The sequence below is a fragment of the Pygocentrus nattereri genome, chromosome 15 (assembly GCF_015220715.1).
Source record: "Pygocentrus nattereri isolate fPygNat1 chromosome 15, fPygNat1.pri, whole genome shotgun sequence".
Classification (NCBI taxonomy): Eukaryota; Metazoa; Chordata; class Actinopteri; order Characiformes; family Serrasalmidae; genus Pygocentrus; species Pygocentrus nattereri.
This window is the reverse complement of record NC_051225.1, coordinates 7,882,692-7,903,957: the sequence shown is the minus strand read 5'-3', so window position 1 is coordinate 7,903,957 and position 21,266 is coordinate 7,882,692. Positions and strand designations below refer to the sequence as shown.

The 21,266-nt window shown below is 39.5% G+C and overlaps 1 protein-coding gene across 3 annotated transcripts in view; it reads right to left on the bottom strand.

Moving 5' to 3' along the window:
* rabgap1l (RAB GTPase activating protein 1-like) overlaps positions 1-21,266 on the bottom strand; it is a 139,485-nt gene that overhangs the window by 27,719 nt on the left and 90,500 nt on the right. For 2 of the 3 annotated variants that reach the window (XM_017701333.2, XM_037545539.1), the window contains exons 16-19: positions 19,604-19,729; positions 16,775-16,918; positions 10,458-10,499; positions 406-534 (exon numbers count right to left, since the gene is read on the bottom strand). In XM_017701333.2, coding sequence (XP_017556822.1) covers positions 406-534; positions 10,458-10,499; positions 16,775-16,918; positions 19,604-19,729 — 441 coding nt within the window. Of the gene's footprint in view, positions 1-405; positions 535-2,115; positions 3,707-10,457; positions 10,500-16,774; positions 16,919-19,603; positions 19,730-21,266 lie in introns of those variants that run through there. The other variant, XM_037545540.1, reaches the window with a different exon arrangement.

Genomic DNA, 21,266 nt, shown 5'->3' with positions numbered 1-21,266 from the left:
AAAATGACATTCTTCAGGGTTGCAATTCTGAAGGACATTTTCCAGAAGGTGCTGGAGAGCGCTAGTGCACTTTATTATGCTCCCACAGTTCACCGCCCCAAGCGGCACTAATCCTTGCAAACGATTTTAGTCATGGAGGCCATTCAGAACACTGCTAATCTACACCCACGGCTGGGATCTTGATAGCATGCAGCGAATAATAAAATGTCTGAGAATTACAAAGTACCATGGCACATGACTCAATGGTAGGGATAGAAAATATTATACCCACAACTGCTGACAACAAACTACTGGGGCTTCATAATTAAGATAAGGGGATTTAAGAAGGGGTCAGTGTCCTTGAGTGACTTGCTGTCTGCTGCGACAAGCAGAATGCTTCATGGAGAATTAGAAGACGGTACCTACCTTGATGTTGCAGGCCTGCTCCATGAGTCTGCGAGCATTTTCCGCCGACCTGTAGCGTTTGGGGAGCTGAACCCGGAAAAACTTCAGCGCACCCTCAAAGTCAGCCTGGAGCAGGTCCTCCTTGGATGTCTGTGTTCAGAGAGGCAGAGAAGCCTCATTTAAGTGAAACAGCAACAAAAACAAGGCAAATAAATCTACACGGACCAATATTTTAAAAAGCCTTTTCAGAACATCATGTTTTGATGAAGCGTGGTATTTCTCTGACTTTGCGATCACTGTTTACTCTATTAAAACCTTGATAACCGATTGTTGGTATATGCAAATATGCCAATTTAAACAGCCTGTGCACGCAATAACTAAGCTTCACAAAATTATATTACATAAAAACAGAAACAGAGCACCACCTTATGGACACCATGTGCATTCCACCAGGTATCACAAGAAAAATTTCGTTTGCTTTCCTGTCATTTAAAATACTGACAAGACAGTACTGTGTCCATTAAAGTGTCTCAAAACTTTAAATCTACTGAAACTACTTCATGATAAAAAAGGCCCACTCTGCTACTGGAGATCCACTGCCCAACAGAATTTAGCTATATCTGGAAACTAGCACAGTTAATCCAGCCAATCTTAATGTCTTAATGCTAGCTGTGGTAGATCTTCAGGGCCAAAGCTGGGTAAGTTTTATAGCATGCATGTCCAACTACAGAACTGGACTGAGTTGCAACAGTTTTGCGCAAGTTTGTAGTGACGTTTGTGCATAAAGTGTTCGTTCAGTCTTTATTTAACAGTTAGGTTTAAACTATACTTTTACTAAATTTGGCTGCACCACCAGTCTGTACTTAGCACGAAGTCTTATTCAACTAAAGCTATGGCAAGCAAACTTTGCGTGGAGCTGAAAATTTAAACAAATGTCATGATTAGATCATGTCTTTGCATTCTTATTGCTATGTACATGGTTTCTATTGGTTTCCCCAACACAACTGCTGAGGGGTTGGTATATATATTTAATAACTACTTGGCATGGAACCCAATTTAGCAATGCGCAATCCTGAATTTACTTCACACTTATAAATAGCCTACGTTTAAATGTGCATAGAACTGGCACAACCAGCCACTGGAGACCTGCCATCCAACAGTTTAGTCTCAACCCTAATCTAACACAAAGGTCACGTTGATCAAGTCCAGAAAGAGCATCTGAGTTGGAACTAAATTCATATCATAACTAATCGAATAAACATGCTGACTTGATTAAAAACAGTCAATTAAAATGTATCTTCCGGTTGCCAACGTGCATTACGATAAGGCATTAAACTGTCCAACTGGTCTCTGTTACAGTACAACAAACGGAGCCTGGTAGACACATCCATGTTTCTATTTTTTTAATAAAGTGTTTTTCAAGGCTTCTCAGTTTATCTTTTATCATTGAAGTATTTTGGAATTTATTTAAAGTACTGTACATTGTTTGTTATTGTTAAGGTTTATTTTGACTAAAGTACAACAAGCAGCTCACTAACATAATTGAGTCCTAGAACAAAGATTTAAATCCACTTCAATCACTTTCTGAATTACATTTAGCAGCCTCCCCAATTGCTTTTAAGACTACAGGAGCCCTAAGTGTCTTAAACAAAACTCTCCAGGACCAGAGCTGGGCACTTCTGCTTTGTAGCAACAGACACCACATAGCCTTCAGCATTAGCTGTCCCTCACCGCCAGCAACCGTGGTACAAAGAGCCGGTGGCCCATGCCCAGCAGGCTCATGACGCGTTCTGTGTAGTCTGGCCCTTGGGCAGCCCTCTCCTCCCCAGCTGATCCCCCCTCTTCCAATGCCCGCATCGCTGGAGGGATGGGAGAGAGTGGCGGGGACAAGGGTAGCTCCCTCTCCAGGAAGGGTAGCTCCCTCTCTGGGTTGGGCAGCGGAGGGCTCTCCTGAGTACTCCCAGAGACCCCGGCCTCATCCTCCCAGGGAGGCTCTGGGGCTGGCTTAGGGTCAGCCACGGCGAAGTCTGGAGGTGATGCGTAATTTCTCAAAAATGAGTGATTTCAATGTTCACGTGCCCAGTGAGGTGCAGCAAAGACGAGATGGGTCACATAGCCATCCTGAGACTCGGAATGATGGGCTCCATGTGATAAAACAAAGAACAAGTGTCTTAATTAACAAAAGTCATGGATGTCAGATGTATGCTAGCTGCAAAGGGTACCAATGGAAGGCTTCATCGCTCCTTGAGGCCACGCCTATGGTCAGTTCTCAGAATACACAGTAACATCTACATGTTTATGGCTAAACTCACTTCTGAGTAATGCACTTGCATCAGTCTCTTATAGTCCTGTTTAACATATCGAGGAACTAAAGCTTCAGCTTCAGAAGCCCCTTCCTAGTATGCTCCATAAAAGGCCACCTCCTTCCACAATGTTCAAATTAGCAATGTGTTGCCTGGCAACAGACAGAGGGACAGCCGCGTGGTTGCGGCGAGACAGCTGAGTGGCAACACGTCTTCCATGCTTTACTTCTGATCAGAACCAGACACCTCTACATGGACCCTGTGCCAAGGACTCCACGCATGAGGAATGTAGCCAGAATTGGCAAAGAGGATGGATGGGGAAAATATCAAAGAATCCTTGACAAGTGTGGCAAATAGATAATACTCCTTCACTTCGCCTGAAGTGCTGAAGTCAACCCTTATCTCAAGGAAAAATGGGCTGGTAAACGCAAGGAGAAGAAAAGCTCTGAAGTGAGGGATAAAACTAATGAATGTAGATCAGAAACCTGTCAGAGATGACACGGCTGGGTGAGGACCTTGTCCTGCTTTCACGGCTCATCAGGCAGTGACTCATGCTGGGAAAAGAAAGTGAAACACACTTGGAGGTGCTGAGGCTCCTGTAGGCTAGTTACACTCCTAATCCCAAGTCCTCGAGCGTATGATCCCCTCCAGCATCCAGCCGTCAGCCTCTGCCTTACAGGATCCAGCTGGAGCTAGAGAAACCAAGCAGATTACAGTGGCACCAACCCAGAGGCATCTGATCAAAAAGGTCCATCCAAAAGCGCAGACAGTGGGATGCGGGCCTGGTCCAGAGTGGCTGGATGTCCCTGCTGACTCTCTTCGGAGCCAGTGGAGTCAAGGCCTGGCTCACGCTTAGCTGCGACGCCCGCCCTGCTCCATTTTGCAGCTCAGAGAAGACGGTGGAAAGAGCTGATGAGTATAAGAGAGTACAGAGCGAGAGCAAGAGAGAGCGAGAGAGAGAGAGAGCGAATGAGAGAGAGAGTGAATGAGAGAGAGAGCGAATGAGAGAGAGAGAGAGAGAGAGAGAGAGAGAGAGAGAGAGAGAGAGAGAGAGAGAGCAAACGGAAACACTGTCGATGCTAGAAGAGGCAGCAGGCTGGTGGAGACGGGGGAGGAGGAGGAAGAGGAGGAGGAAGAGGCGAAGAGAGGAGGGGCATCAGAACATCTCCGCAAGCAGGCTGGGTCGACGAGTGGACAGTGGACATGGCTGAGAATATAGCTAATGCTAAAATGCTGTGTTGCTCAGTATGGGTACACAGGCAGGAGAGGGCATGTGAAGAAACAGAGCACGCAAAAGAGAGACGGAGGGAGGGAGGGAGAGAGAGCGAGAGAGCACGAGCGAGTGAGTGGGGGTGGGAGCCTCCAGGGAGAATGCCGTAATGACTAGCCAATGAAAATGAGGCAGTGCAACCCCCTAGATCTCCCCTCCTCTCCATCTCTCTCTCTTTTCTTCACTTGCATGCTCACTCTATCATCCATGCCCTCGATATGTCTACCTGATACTGTACATCTGCCTTTTTAAACTCAATAAATTCAAACAACGAGGGAGGAAATCGACCCATGCACCTGTTTTTCACGACTACAAAATAAATCAGTCCAGGTCTGCACACAAGAAGTCTTGATTTCCAACAAGGACCATGCAATAGGAATGGCAATTTCACCATTTATCATTTTATACAAAACCCTGCAAAATAACCATATTGGAAAAAAGCTTTTGGAAAAGAAAAGTAGGACTGTACACTGATATGGGAAGCATATGAGTATCGATATATAATTGCTTAAAAAAAATACCACCTTTGAACAGACGTTCAGATTGATTGTTATTTCAAACCAACATCTGATGTTTATTTACTTCACCCCAGTAGAACAGAACGCTTATGTGATGCTGAGCTCCTCTGAAAATTACTTGCAGTTTTCTCAGTTTTACTGCACTTGTAAGCTAATAGAAATGCTACTCCAATGCATGAAGTCCAAATTTCTGTATTTTACAAATGTTTTTGAATATAACATCAGAAGATACAATACGATGCAAAAGTCAGCACCACCCTTTATTTACCTCTTTTCCAGTCAAAATGGCCATTTAAGTATTTAAGTTTAATAACATTTATTATCATAACAGATTCATTTATCTAATGAAAAACTTCCCAGAAGCATCAACAACCTAAGCTCTGTTTTTCCCAATTATCTCTTGGAAACTCCTGTTTTTTCACTTATTTTCCTTCTCCTTCCGTATAAAAGTGGATTTATCTTTATCTAAATCTTCTCTGAAATGTCTCCTGAAAGATGCCTGAACTTGTACTTATTGGTGGTTTTAGGAAAGAAATAAATGAAAGGTGGTCCCTGACTTTTGCACAGTACTGAATATACATGAAATATATTGCATATTGGAATCAGCTAACAATTCACACATTGGTGCATCCCTTAAAAGAAGCATGATGTAGTGTGGTGGTGTAGTGGGTAACATCTCTGCCCTTTAAGTTGTTGCCTGGAGTTCAATCCCTGCCTGGGTAAACACCCTACACTATAACCAATAAGAGTCATTGGACAAGACTCCTAACACTGCCTTCGCTTGCCTGTGTAAAATGTCTGCCAAATGCCAGAAAAGTAAATGTAAGCATGCAACACAAATAATGAACTACATAATGAACCTGCTCCACTATTCTCATGAGATTTTTCACGCAAACCCACACTTTAAGCCCTGATATCCAACAAATGTGCATACTGACTATCCCGCATGGACAGGTGGGAAACGTATCTGCTACTTACAGACCAAACCTATCATTATGAATACTATTCACAAGGCCACTTTATAGCCTTCTTCTGAATGGGCTGTTTTAATGAAAAGCGGATATAGTGTAATCTGTTTCTCAATAGTAAAATAAGGTGATATGACTGTTTCTTTGTGTATTTCAGTATAGCGCACTAATGACTTATAGCCTGCACATTTCTCTCCACTCTGACTCAGGCAAGTAACATAAAGGTGTGGCTTTATGGGAAAATCAAAAGTTGTACTGACACTAAGAACAAACACGATATTGTAACAGGAAAAGGTTTAATGCAATCAAATTTGAAACTGTTTGCTAACAGAAAGGGATGAAACACGTTGGCCCTTTAATGCAACTGCAATGCCGTCATTGTTCAGAATGGATTGCTACATTGTAGAAGCTGATTAGACCAAAAGGGAACGCTTTTGCTTTATGCTCAATCACAATGGTGTGATTCTGTGAAGTCTAGTTTCAATTAAGGCCAAATTATGAACAACACAAGCGCTCATTTACATCCCATTTGGAAGTAATTGCAGTCTAATGTGCACTTGTGTAAATACTTTATTACTTAACATGCACTCATCAGAAACATCACTTTGCATGGATTTAACCCAATATTATTCTTCTCAAACAAAAAAAAACAAACAAACAAAAAAAAAACATTTTGCAAAGGGACTTCAACAAAACCATTACATCAGCTAAATAAAAACACTGAAGAAATACTATGGCCTGCAAGCTGATAATAGTCCTAATGTGATCTCATTAGTGAAGCTTCACTTCTAATGGCCTCAAATGTAATGGCTTTACTGGGGTAATGACCCAGAACTGCATTCTGCAGCTTCAAAGCTTTGCTGTAGCATTTGCTGAGGATCAATAACTGTGAGACAATAAACCCACAACATTCACTGACATATCAGTCCTGCCCACCTGACTACTTCATCTGATTCCCATTTGTTGCAGTGCTTTTTTTTGGATACAGGGCATCTTGCAAAGGAAATGTACTCTATAAGCACGGCTATCATAAAGACCACTGTTGAAACTACACTACCATTCAAAAGTTTGGAATCATTTGTTAATGACTGGAATGACTGATATTAATGACTGGTATCTTATTCAATCTTAACTTGTACAGTGTTGACAGAAATTTTACAAATCAATAAAATAAACAAGAAGGTATTTTAGATGGTGCATTCAAAATGTAAAGGTTTGTGATGAGTCTATTAAAGTTTAATATTAATTTCATGGAAAAAAATGTTTTGCTCTATTTTGTAATAAATAAAAGTTTGAGAGAGATTAGAAAATAGTGCCATGTAAAAATGAATTACATCTGGGTTTAGCAGATAAAACCACACAAATGTTCTAAGTGGACCACGTGGTGTGTAAAACACAAAGAACACAAACAGAATATGGGCCCTTTAAAAGATAAATATCGTCACTGTCAAAAAATTTATTTTTTTAATTTTCTACATTTGTGTGAAAATTTCATAATGAATGGACCGATGGCACTGCTCCAAAATGACTTGCAGGTGAAAAAACTCTTTACGTTAACTTACATTAAAAGTAAAGAACATTTTTCTAATCTGTAACCTGTAAGGTTACTATTTTAGAGATACATGCCATTGTTTGGATATCAATGAACAAATTGTCTAGACTTTTCAAATGCGAGGATGTTCTAGGTGTTAATGGTATTACTTTGATGTATATTATACAGCTACACAATACATACCAATCACCCACAGCACTTTTCCATCATTCTGGACACATCAAATTTAAATATTTTTCTATATCTATATTTGTAACCGATGTAGTTATTCAGTACTTTCATCATACTACATTTTTATACATGTATGTGCAACTAAACTGTCATGTAAAGTTATCATTCTGCAATCGACATCATGCCCATGTTAACAACTCCAGGTCTAAGCGGATTTCTCTGAGGGGAAAAATAAAAGTGCGTTCAAAAAAATACTGCTACTGTCACTTTGGAGAACAAATGTTCCAAAGCTGATATGTTTCACTGTATGTACATGTTTCCTCCAAATATCGTCAGACAAACTTGTTAAGAAGCCGAAGTGTGAATGTTGCTACCTGCAAGTTCACGCTGCTGCACACTGAATAGACACCATTAGAATACCAAAAAAACTTACGCAAACCATCTTCATTCAGTGTGGTAGTTCTTTGACAGAAGAGGTTGCAGTAGCTGGAGTAGCTGGTGTTGGTATCTAACAGTGCTTAAGTTTAAAAGTAGACTTGCTTTCATGCACAGGAGTGTTAGCCTTCTTATAGCATGTATGTAGTAATATGTCTATTTCGACTGCTAAACAACATTAAAATTCACTCAGGGGGAATTGGTACATAGAATAAAACATCAGATTTTAAGTGTTTTAACCACATGATGGGACAGTACCGATTTTCAAGAATGCCATTCATTTTCTCATAGAGAAAACAAGCCTGGACCCTGAATTCCACATATGTTCCTAATAACTACAGAACGTACAATTTCAGAGAACTATTGAAAATAGTGATTCCAAACAGTAGAGTACATAACACCAGTCAAGGCTTTGCCACTGCCCAGGTGGCAGTATAATGCAATGTAAATGCACTCACATTATGTATTTATACATTGAAAATGCTTTGCAATGTGTGCCTATGTCATCAAAATAATCTACGTATATCATATCAATATTAAGCTGTCATATCCTGGCATAGCAGTTTGTCAAGTATATCCCATAATTCGTCTCAAAGCTGCTAAGGTTTTTAAATAATATAAACATTTTCAGTGTCCTGGATCTATGAGGGAGGAAGTAATTTTAGGGCAGGTCAACTTGTTATAGTAAATATTTTTGCAAAGGTGTGAATATCACATTCATTAACAGTTTGGGACCTTATTTATGCAGATTAAATCTCAATTAGAACTGCTGAATTCTGCAGTATAATTTCTAAACAGCAGAGGGAGACACAAGGACACAAAATATTTTAAAGTCACAATATCTAAAAGTCAGCACTGCAATCTGTACCCTACTCTGTGAAACTGTCAGGTGTCTCAGAATAAAAGTCCTGATCTATGAGAAAAGAAAGACCTACTATGGTAATAAATGCTTGCTAACAGAAACGAAAAAGCAAACACAGATGCTAGGATCAGTACGCCAAATGCTGAGGTGCTTCTTTTCACTGACTCGCTCAAGAAAGATTGCAAAGACTGTGTTCCAGAAATAAAAGAATATTTCACATGGAAAACCGCACAAAGTCATCCTCAGTGGCTTATTTGAGTTGTCACTGCTCAGGAGGTTGAAATAGCCACTGCATAGCTCTGACGAGGTTACTCTGACAGAAAGCCCTGGTTACTCACCAAGGCACTTTTGTCGCCAAGCAACTGTGAAACCAAGCAGGTTTCTTTCTACTCTTTTCCAAATGCTAGAGAAATAAACATGTGCCTCTTGTCTTATGTCAAAAAAAACGAAGACTTTTGTCTAAACTCTTTTCTTCAGACAGGTGACAGAAACAAGCTGATTTCTCACAGTTTTTACATTACATACAAGATTGGAAAAAACACAAACATTCATCTAAGGCTGTAATGAACAACCCCTTCATCTTAGCCCACACTTAAGAGACAGTGAAGCTTAAAAACAGGGCAAACTTGGCTCTGCTGTTTTAAAACAATTAATGACTTGCTTTAGATGTGCATTTAGTGATGCTTTTGGCTAAAATATCCTTATCCAGGGCTCCTGAGTGGCCCAATACCCCTGGTCAAGTTTTGTTGATTGTCTAAGTAAAAATAAGCTAATATATCCTCTACAGAGAACAGACTTAAACATGGCATGCGTCTGCCAATGCACAATTTCTATTTATTTTTTCTGGTGTGTTTACTATAACAGGAAAAAATGAACATGAAAGCATTGATTCAGGCATCAGATAATACCAAGCACAGCAAACGCACTGCAGTGAGAGCTCATTTTACACGTCAATTAATCAATTTTTAGTATAGATTTAATTGAACAAAGCTTTCAATACAATTTAGTGAATTTATCACATCAGTATAAGCTAGCTAATTCTTCACACGCAGCTTCTGGGCTTAGAATTATGAGGTGAAGTTACAACACCACAAGACTAGTAACAATTGTTTATGTAAGAGACCATTAGCATTTGACTTAAAGCTACATTATACAAGTTAAAACTGAAAGAAGTAGCATGAAATATGCTGTCAGTGTGCTCCTGAGAGTCGTCCTGTAAAGCCTGAAATAATAATTCACAAGTCAGAGATGTCAGGTCAGACTTCTTCAGGCCATGTCACACATTTTTGACTGAGTTGTCTTTGAATGCTTTTTTCTACAAGCTCGCAATCATTACATTCATCTGCTCTAAGAAGGGGTCCGAAGCACAACCCACCTTACAAAATGTTTTTTTGCACTTACACATTTCCTCCTCAAAACTTACACAGTGTAGCTTCAACATTTACTGCCATTCTCAATGTACGTTTCAAGCAATGTCACCTTCCATCAATGACTGTTGCCACATTCTGTGTTTACGCTTAGAGAAATTGAGCAAAGCTGTAAGTCATTGAGTGCTGACCGATATCGACACAGGAGGTCGTGGCTGTGCATCCACACTGATGGTTTTGAATTTGTGTAAGCTGTGCAACCCCCTAAAAAAAGTATTTCTTCTCCAGCATATCTAATTCTGATTAAACTCACCAGCTTTCAGGAGCTAAATGAAATATGATCAAACAAAGAACCCATTAAACTGTACAATCGGGTGTCACATAGGAGCAGATTTGCATTTTGTATTGGACTGTAAACTGTGAGTGCTGTCATATTGCAGAAATGTTTATGCACAATAGTCTCTGTTCACTTATTAAAGTATCCTGGAATTTCACTGTACATATGTTGGACTGCTGTGGCAAATACATTTTGAAACCTTGAGTACATTTTAAGCTCCAGCTTTTTAAGCTCTTTCTTCCACAAAGCCCATAATGCTGCATTTCAAAGAGAACTGAATGCTGCATTACCTTCAGTAGAGCCAGTGCCACATTGAAGATGATGTTCAAGCCCTGCAGAGAGACGCAGAAAGAGATGTAAAAAAAAAACCAAAAAACAAACACATGCATGCTGTTATAACATAAGATAAGAACATCTTTTCAGGTTCTTTTGAGTGATCTTTAAAAAGGAACCGCTATACTCTTTTGCTACTGGATTTATTGGAATACTGCATACTGTACTAAAATAGCTATGAATGATTACTTAGCTGATTATTTTGAGTTAACATTTAGATTTTAGTTTTTACATGGCATATAAATATCAGTAAGGGCCAATCAGTAGTAACTGCTAGATCAGATATCAGAGGGAGAAAGAATGAATCCTGTAACAAATAATATCCAAATATATATACTCATGTTAGCTTCATGTGAGTCCTTTGAACATTAATTAATAAAAAGCTTGGTGTCATATATATATCACTGTTGTTGGAATAAAACCTTTTATCTCCAAAATGGTAACTTTACAGGAGAAAGAAAAAACCTACTGTAGTTAATGCAAGTCAATGGAACCAGATGTCTTTCCAAGTCATTTTGGGTTGCAATTTCCAAGGTTTTGGTCCATTCATCATGAAATTTAAATTTACACAATGTAAAGGAGAACAGATCCTTTGAAATTGTCAAAAATTGGAAAATGTTTTGTTCCGACAGCAGTGATATATATGTATATATATATATATACATATACATTTTCAAACCTGTCCTCGAGGAAAAGCAACTCCTGGTTTGACCAATCAGAGCTTCAGTAAATTGTGCTCATGATGTAACTGATGATATTAACAAGTCTCTGTGGCGGCTGTGAAGGTGTCAAGGAAAAGTATGGATCCAAGAAATTCTTGTTACTTTATTATTTTTATGTTTATTTGAATTATGAATATGACTTTATTCTAATATATACTGTGATAAACTCACTGCTGAGGTAAATAGTTTAAAAATTTGCTTATATATATATATATATATATATATATATACACACACACACACACACACACACACACACACACACACACACACACACACACACACACACATACATCCATACACATACACACGTGGACAAAATTGTTGGTACCCCTCGGCTAATGAAACAAAAACCCACAATAGTAACATAAATAACTTTAATTTGACAAAAGTAATAATAAATAAAAATTCTATGAAAATGAATAAATGAAAGTCAGATATTGCTTTTCAAACATGCTTCAACAGAATTATTTAAAAAAATAAACTCATGAAACAGGCCTGGACAGAAATGATGGTACCCCTGAAAAATGTGACCAAACGGACACGTTAAATCAAGGTGTGTTCACTAATTAGCATTACAGGTGTCTACAATCTTGTAATCAGTCAGTGGGCCTATATATAGGGCTACAGGTAGTCACTGTACTGTTTGGTGACAAGGTGTGTACCACACTCAATATGGACCAGAGGAAGCAAAGGAAAGAGTTGTCTCAGGACATTAGAAAGAAAATTATAGACAAGCATGTTAAAGGTAAAGGTTATAAGACCATCTCCAAGCAGCTTGATGTTCCTGTGACTACAGTTGCATATATTATTCAGAAATTTAAGATCCATGGGACTGTAGCCAACCTCCCTGGACGTGGACGCAGGAGGAAAATTGATGACAAATCAAAAAGACGGATAATACGAATGGTAACAAAAGAGCCAAGAACAACTTCTAAAGAGATTAAAGGTGAACTTCAAGCTCAAGGAACATCAGTGTCAGATCGTACCATCCGTCTATGTTTGAGCCAAAGTGGACTTAATGGGAGACGACCAAGGAGGACACCATTGTTGAAAACAAAACATAAAAAAGCCAGACTGGAATTTGCCAAACTATATGTTGACAAGCCACAAAGCTTCTGGGAGAATGTCCTATGGACAGATGAGACAAAAATGGAACTTTTTGGCAAGGCACATCAGCTCTATGTTCATAGACGGGAAAATGAAGCATATCAAGAAAAGAACACTGTCCCTACTGTGAAACATGGAGGAGGCTCTGTTATGTTCTGGGGCTGCTTTGCTGCATCTGGCACAGGGTGTCTTGAATCTGTGCAGGGTACAATGAAATCTCAAGACTATCAAGGAATTCTAGAGAGAAATGTGCTGCCTAGTGTCAGAAAGCTTGGTCTCAGTCGCAGGTCATGGGTCTTGCAACAGGATAATGACCCAAAACACACATCTAAAAACACCCAAGAAAGGCTAAGAGGAAAACACTGGACTATTCTGAAGTGGCCTTCTATGAGCCCTGACCTAAATCCTATTGAGCATCTTTGGAAGGAGCTGAAACATGCCGTTCATTTTCATTTTGTTCATTTTCATAGAATTTTTATTCATTATTACTTTTGTCAAATTAAAGTTATTCTTGTTACTATTGTGGGTTTTTCTTTTATTAATCGAGGGGTACCAACAATTTTGTCCACGTGTGTACATATGTGTGTGTGTGTGAGAGAGAGAAGTCAGAGACTGCCACTTATTTAATTTCCAGTCTAAATCTCTGAGATCTCTGAGAAGATTACATATGAGATATGAGTCAAAGGAAATATGCAGAAAACAAGTTTCCAAAAAGAGACTGAAGTTCAAACACATGATAAAAAAAAGATATGTAGAAAATAGGAACCCTAACAACCATGCAAGACCTGGTAGACCAGCAGAACTGCAACATCAGATGAGCAGCACTAAAAACTTTCATCTTTGAGAAAGAAGAGACAGCCAAACTGCTTCAGATCTGAAAAAAATCTGCAGGTGTTTGTTCATCCCTCCACTGCGAGAAGACAATTCCGCACTTTGGGCCTGAAAGGATGTGTATGTGCAAGAAGCCCTCACTGACAAAATGGACAAAAAAGAAGACAATTTAAAAATCAAATAAAGGAGCTGCTGGTGTTCTCAGAACTGACTGGACTGAGCAGCCCAGAGTCAAGACCTCTTCATTACTGAATGTGCATTAGTTGAGAATTAGAAAGTTGAAAACTGTAAAGAAGGCAAAGTGTGGCTACTGAAAAACTTAATATTATATGAAATTATTGAGGCATCATGTACTTTTTTCCTGACACTGAAAAATTTCCTGACTTTCTGACTAACTTCCCAATTAACTATGCAAATGACGGTTACTATGTACCGAGAATTTGCATGGCCAGAAATAGCACAGCAATACAATGAGGGAGAGAGAGTGACAGGCGGTGAAAAGAAGGGAAGCAAATATCTCTCTAACTCTCTCACAGACACACCACACTCACACAAAGACACAGAGTGATTGGCAGGTGGACGTGAGCACACAAACTGAAGGACGGGAGTTGAGATGGGGCGTGTGCGTGGGAGCAGGTGGTATCATAGTAGAGCAGAGATGCAGTGCTGGAGTCAGCTCTGCATGGGAACACCCGTCTCAAGCATCGCTCAGACAACCCGTTCACATGGCAACACAGCGCTAAAAATATCCCCCTCACTCTATTAATAACACTGATGGAAAACTCTGTTAAACCTGCCTCTAGATGGAGCTATGAGGTTGGGCAGAAACTGTGGGGGGAATCGCTGTGTGTCTGCACTGCAGCATGTGTGTATGTATGTGTGTGTGTGTGTGTGTGTGTGTGTGTGTGTTTTCTGTAGGGAGTGATCCAGCACTGTGTATTCCCCTAACACATCTGAGACAAAACACAGGCTAACCTGAAAGCTAATAAACTAGTCTACTGGGCCACAGTGCACATATATAGTACTGCACAAGTCAGAGACCACCCTTCATTAAAAACAAACTTAACAGAAAATTATACAGAAGACTCAACAACTAACTATAATATCACACTTCCCATTATTTAGTAAGGACAAGCTTTTGTTTTATTACAGATTCCATTGTTCTTAGGAGACTTGCTTTCAGGTTTTCAGGATATTTTTCCATACAGTTCAGAAATTAGTTGCAATCCCAATTTCATGCAGACTTCACAGTCCATGAAACATTTATCCACATCTCAGATGTTCAGTATAAGCACTCAAGTGTAAATATTCTTCTTTTTTGTCAGAAATGGCTTCTTGACAGCTACACATCCTTTCAGATCCATAGCGTTGAGCTGTCAGACAGACAGACACAGACAGTCATTCACACACTCACACCCAGGGGCAATTCAGCTTGTCCAATTGGCCTGACTGCACGTCTTTGGACTGTGGGAGGAAACCAGAGAACCCGGAGGAAACCCACGCAGACACGGGGAGCAAACTCCACAGAGAGGACCCTGGTTACCTGGCCAGGGAACCGAACCCAGGCCCTCCTCGCTGAGAGGCGACAGCGCTACCCACCGAGCCACCATGCCGCCCTACCATAATAACAGTCATTTGCATATTAAGTATATTGCATTTATTTAATTTTCAGCATAATTTTCAGTGATTAATTTTTTCGGTGTCAGAAAAAAAGTACATGAAGCCTCAATAACTAAATATAATATTAAGCTTTTCAGTGGCCACACTCTGGTCAGCTCAGTCTGAGAAGTTGGCTGCATTTTCTGCTTTTTTATGATTCATGTATTCCCATACACATTCATTAACGAAGAGGTCTGGACTTCTTTGTCAGTAGACTTCTCTTCTTTTATGTCTGTCTCCTTTTCTCAGTAAGAACTTCTTCACAGTTACACATCCTTTCAGGCCAAAAAGGGCTAAGTCGTCTTCTCACAGTGGAAGGATGGACAGAAACACCTGTGGATGTTTTGAGATCTGAAGCAGCTTGATTTTCTCCTCTCTCTCAAAGATGAAAGCTTTAAATGCTGTTTATCTGATCGGGACAGTTTTGGTGTCTACCAGGTCGTGCTCACTTGTTAGCAGTCTCATTTCCTCTACAACCTTTGAAATGTTTTTGAACTCTAGTTTTTGAAACTCCTGTTATTTCACTTATTTTCTGTTCATTTTCCCCTGGATTATCTTATATCCAATCCACCTCAAAAATGTTTCTTGCAAATTGAGTAACTTGTACTTAATGGTCATTTTGACTACACATAAAGCAAAAGAAGGGTGGTCTCGGACTTTTACACAATACTGTAAGTCACAGGAATGCTGCATGATTTGCACAAAATACAGTATGATTCTATTAATCCATTTTGTGAGTGGTCTTGGCACAAAACACATGGGCCAAATAAACCTATATATTTGTTATATTTATATGTAAATACCTTGATTTATTCAGACAGCCAAACAACATCAATGAATGGTCAAAATGTTCAAAAAAAAACATTCAGTGATTGGCCAGCTTGCTCATTTGCACACTGTAGACTTCTGTGACATCAGCATCGTGAACGCTTCTAAAAACTTCTAAAGAGTTTTTCATTCTGCAGTAGATTAAGTGGACTATGACTATTAAAGGGGAACTGCAGCAATTTTTCAGAACTTCTATACCCTTTAAAGTGTAGTCACATTCAGAGTAGCTTGATGTGAAATGGTTTAGTGCAAAGAAAAAAGACAGACTTCAGAACTTATTCACAGAGGATTATGCGGAATTTTTGAATCTTTAAAAACATCTGCGGAAGTCCCCTTTAATTCTTTTAGGCCGTTCTCTTTCCTTTTTTTTTTTTGAAGGAATCCTCTACAAATCCAAATAATCTGCAAAAACAAGTACTTTGAGAGAAAACAAGATTATGCCCCGGGAGCCTGCCTCAAAAAAATAAGTTGAGAAATCAAGGTGGGAATGTATCTATACGTCAAAAAGAACTAAAACAAACCTCAAAGAAGAAAGAGCATGACACACAAACGATAAAGAGAGGAATAAACGGACAGAGATAAGAGGAGACAGAGCGAGAGAGAGAGAGGGAGAGAGAGCAAGGAGAAAGAGCGAGAGAGAGAGAGAAAGAGGTGCCCTAACACAGATCTAACAGATTCTTATCATGCGACTCATTGACTGAGACAGACCGGGAAAACTTTTAATTGTCCTGCCTCAGGCTGTAACCACTGCGGCTGAACGGCAAAGAAAAGACCAAAAAATATAAAAAGCTCTCAGAGGAACGTGAAAGGCAAAAGCACTTCTTTTGAAAGCTATAAACCAAGTCGGAGAAAAAAGGCTTTGGTGATTCTCCAAGAGATTTTAGTTCTGTTCTACAGAACTAACCAGCCCCGGAGCCTGACTAGGCAAGTTAGAAAAGTAGAAACTGGTGTCAGTAAGTGCAACAAGAAAGATGATGAAAGATGACTCAAGTTATATGTGACCTGTTTTTAAAATTGCTCAAATGCAATCTCTTATTGATCCGTGTGCTGACTCTTCTCTATTTCTCCAAAACTGCATTCCTGACATTAATTAATTGATGAAGTTAATGAAAGTGTTTAAGGACCTCACTGAGCAGCAGGTCAGTGATGTGGAAGACCATGCAGAGGGGGAACTTGGCTGTGAAGAGTGTGAGGAACCACTGCGAAGCATACATGTGGGCCTCCAGGTTCAGATCCTGGAAGTGAGACCACAACTCTGGCAGCTGCTCCTATAGAGAACAGGAAGAAAAACACAGTTTAGGGATGTGCTACTCCTTAGTCTGAAGTACAATCTTTAACCAACACACCGTGCTTTTGCATTTCCCAATGTCTGCTTTTCTTTGGATTTATGTGTTGTGACTGGCCAGTATGAATTCATTTATCATACAGTATGTCTCCTGATTATTGCTATATTTCGGCCCGTCAAAATTATTACATAATCACGATTGCATTTACTTTCCATAATTGTTAGCTTTTACTTTTATATGTTTACATCCCACAAACACAATGTGAGCTCTTTTTTATTTGTTGGGTTGAGGTAATTGTAAATAAAAGCAGAACAAATCATAGAATGACATAAGACATATAATGAGTCTTAGGAAAACAACAAAATTCCTTATTTCTGACTTGGGGCTGTAACACCCTTAAAACACAGCACTGAGCACTGTTTGTTTATTTGAGCTTAATCTGTGTCAGTCATCAATGGGTACTATTGACAGCTTGGGAGCAAGATGATCGGCCAATCTGTCCACTTAGGCTGGTTGCATACAAGCACCAAAATACACAAAGACAATTTTTGAATAAACTGTATTTATAGGTGACTTTGTTTTCTTATTTTCTTTGGATTTTTTAAAAATAAGCATTGTAGCCAAAAATTCAACTCAAGTAATTGTTGACAATTTCCACCTCTTCCGATAAATATGAAAAGAGAAATGTATGACATGATAACCAAATAACAGAAATGTGAGAAGCAATTTTGGCACTGCTGAAAAATGTCCAAAATGCTAACTTCATAGCAGAGCAAACAATGTTTAACTTATGCATGTTAGTGTAAAGATGTTTTACAAGTAATTTTGGCGCATTTTTGTAGGTCCATTCATCATGAAGTGTTCCCATGTAAAAAGATGCTAGCAGTTTTGGATGGTAAAAAAAATAGGTTTTGAGTTAAGAGTTAAGTTTTAATGCGACACTGATTAACTAAATTTAAGTAACTGCTACAGAATAAAATGACAGAAATCAGCCAAAAAGATCTCTTTAATAATCTTCCCAAAATGTCCACTTCACACAAAAAGTCCAAACGAGTGAGAAAAGATAAAAAAATCCTTTTTTTTCATGGTTTGATCGCACAGTTTGAGGCAGAGTGAGGGAGTAACAGCAGAGCTGCTTAAGATGGAATTCTTCCAGAGTTCCTGTCCAGCATGGCTTCCTCCACCTGTGTGTGTTTCTTCCTTGGGACCGATCGATGCTAACACTCTAGTCATGGGGGGGCTTATCAATACTAACTGTATTGGGCTGAGTGCTGAAAGAGGCCCGCTTTGGTCCTAATTGCATTTCAGCACAAAATTAAAACCCATTTTGCAGTGGAGTCAGTCTAATAGATTAAAGGAGTGGTGTGAGAGCTCCTCTTACGCAGTGTAAGCTGGAGAGTATAATTCTGTGTCAAAGCAAGAGCAGGTGTTATCCAATCATACCAGACAGCAAAGCTTTCAACAAGTAGCGTTTTTCACAAGACCAGTCATGACTGGACTAACATCATCTAGCTCATACTCACATGCAAGCCTACAAAAATTTCCTTCCGCTCCCTAAACACCATCTAAAACCAGCGTTTTACAGACGCTGTTTCTCCTCAGTATTTACAAAAGCCGCCACAATAACTCGATTAAACTCGATAATTCAAATAAAATGACTCATTGATTAAAATGTATCTTCTCAATGAATCAACAATATGATGCAAGGGAAACAAATCATGATGATTAGTTGGCAACTCAACAATGCACATAGTAAAGGGCCCATATCTGACCATTTCAAGGTAAAGAAATCTGGCATGGAAAGACTTTTGTCTTACATTTTGATACATGCCCCAACTACGTGACAAATTCTGATTCTTTGCGACAATGTTTTCATATCATTTTTTTAAAAATCCTAGTTTAAAGGTGGACTACATGGCAAAAAGACTGTTATACTACAAAAAATGTTCTCAGATATCTGATCTGAAAGAAAATTATCAGTAGTGATATAGTAGTGAGTAGTGATCAATTTTAACAAATACTTTCAAAAACTGTGACTACTGGATCATTTTTCTCAATATTTGGTCTTGTGTGGTACTAAAAATCTAGTTAAACAGGACTAATTTTGATTTCTTTATAATGAAACATGCAGTTGGTCAGTGTTGACTGTCAGTGTGTACAGACGATATGCATGATATGTTCAGAAAAGCATACTGTATTGTATTGTGACAGAATTCATCACAAGAACAATGTATAGTCCAGCCCTAGTTTAAAGTACTTCCAAATATTTTCTTTATTCATATATTTATTTTCTTTAATATATTTTCTTCATTACATACATACACATCAGCCATGACATTATGACCACCTCCTTGTTTCTACGCTCACTGTCCATTTTATCAGCTCCACTTACTGTATAGGTGCACTTTGTAGTTCTACAATTATATATAATATACTAGGGCTGTCGAACGATAATAACGTATTAACGCGATCTCACTTTAACGTGATAAAAAAAAATAGTGCCGTGAACGCAAATTCTATTTGGCCCTGCGAGTCATCCGTAGTTCATGTTGAGACTTGACCGTGCGCGGTGATGAAATTTTTTAATCATTCGACAGCCCTAAAATATTATCATCATATATATACACACACACACACACACACATAAGGCTTTGATGCTGTGCTAACCTGTATCAGGCGCTCCAACTGGTAGAACTTGCAGTGCAGATCCTCAAAGTTGTTCTTGTAAAGGTCCCTGAGTCCATACGTATACATGATCTTCACTAACACGCAGAAAGCCTGCTCCTCTGGCATCTACAAAACACACAAGCTGTACTCATCATTTCTCCAACACATTTTTCAAGTTAGCATGTTTAAGCTCTGGGGAGAAAACTCAAAAATGTATTTGGTCCCCATGAACACACATACAGTTAGGAAGAGAATGTTTTTTAACTGCTTTGCAGTAACAGCAGTTCTTATGAAATCAGTTACTACACTGGCTTCAACATCAATACACCTTGCAAACTTCAAACATTTAACAGCTGAAATGTAATTGTAGTTCACTCAGGTTCTGAGTGGTCCATTCAGTCTACAGAGGAAGTGCTCAGAAATCTATCAGCTGCTGAGACAGGACGGAAGTTCTCAGAGGCGTTTAAAGATAAGAGCAGCTGTGTGAGAGGTTAGATGGAGAGATGGAGACAACGAGTGAGATAGAGGTGAAAGGAAAGAGAGAGTGGAAGACACACAATGTTATTATAGAATGGAAGTGAGAGAGCGAGAGTAAAAAAGATGCAAGGTCAGAGAGAAAGAGGGGGGGAGAGGAAAGAGAGACAGAGAGACAGAGAGAGAGAGAGAGAGAGAGAGAGAGAGAGAACACAAGCATAAGAGGGAAGAAGAGAGAAAGTGGGAAAAACAAATGGAGAGAGAGTGAGAGACAGGGAGAAAAGAGAGCGAGAGAGAGAGACAGGGAGAGAAAGGGAGAAGAGAGATCGAAAGACAGAGGGAGAGAAAAAGGGAGAAGAGAGAGTAAGAGAGAGAAAAGGAGCGAAATGAAAAAGCGAGAAACAGAGGGAGAGAGAGACAGAGGGAGAGAAAGAGAGAGAGAGACAAAAAGAGACAGAAAAAAAGAAAGAGCAAGAGAGAGGTATTATATAAAGGACTTGTGGATGAGAGGGAAAAATTGGGAAACTGAGGAGAAGGTCGAGTGTGAGTGAGCGACTCAAGCTCAAGGAAAGTGTCAGAGTGAAAGAGTGAAAGAGAGAGATGTATCATATGTGAGTGAGTGTCATAATGTGCTGAATGAGTATTTTTGCCAAAGGCCCAGTGGAAAACATCTGTCTGTCTTCTGTCAACTGCAGAGCTGTAGATTGTGTGTGTGTGTGTGTGTGTATGGGGTGGGGGAGAGGGGGGCTAAGGTGGGTATTAAATCACAGAGACAGCGTGTGTGTCCAGGACTGAATGGGCTCCTGCAGGTAGACAGTCCAAGTCATTAATATTCCTGACGCCTCCTGGGCTTCCTGGGCAAGGCCGAGCGCTAAAAGAGCTATACTGCTTAAAGAAGCCTCCACTAATGCCCACTTCCACTGTAAGACACAGGCTAAGCTTCTCTCTGAGGTGAAATGCTCCTCAAATGTTTGACATTATAATTCAAATTCATTCAGGAAAGCTTGCTTAGGTCTTTAAGTAACAGTGTCAGTAGTGTGTATATATACAGCACATTATCTCCTCTGCCTGTTCCCCAGCCTATCCAACCCCATTTCTTATGCTTTGCTTTGAAATATCCTTCTTTTAATTCCATACTGCTTCACTTTATTCATACTTCTCTGTCACAATGCTCTCATCCACTATCTCC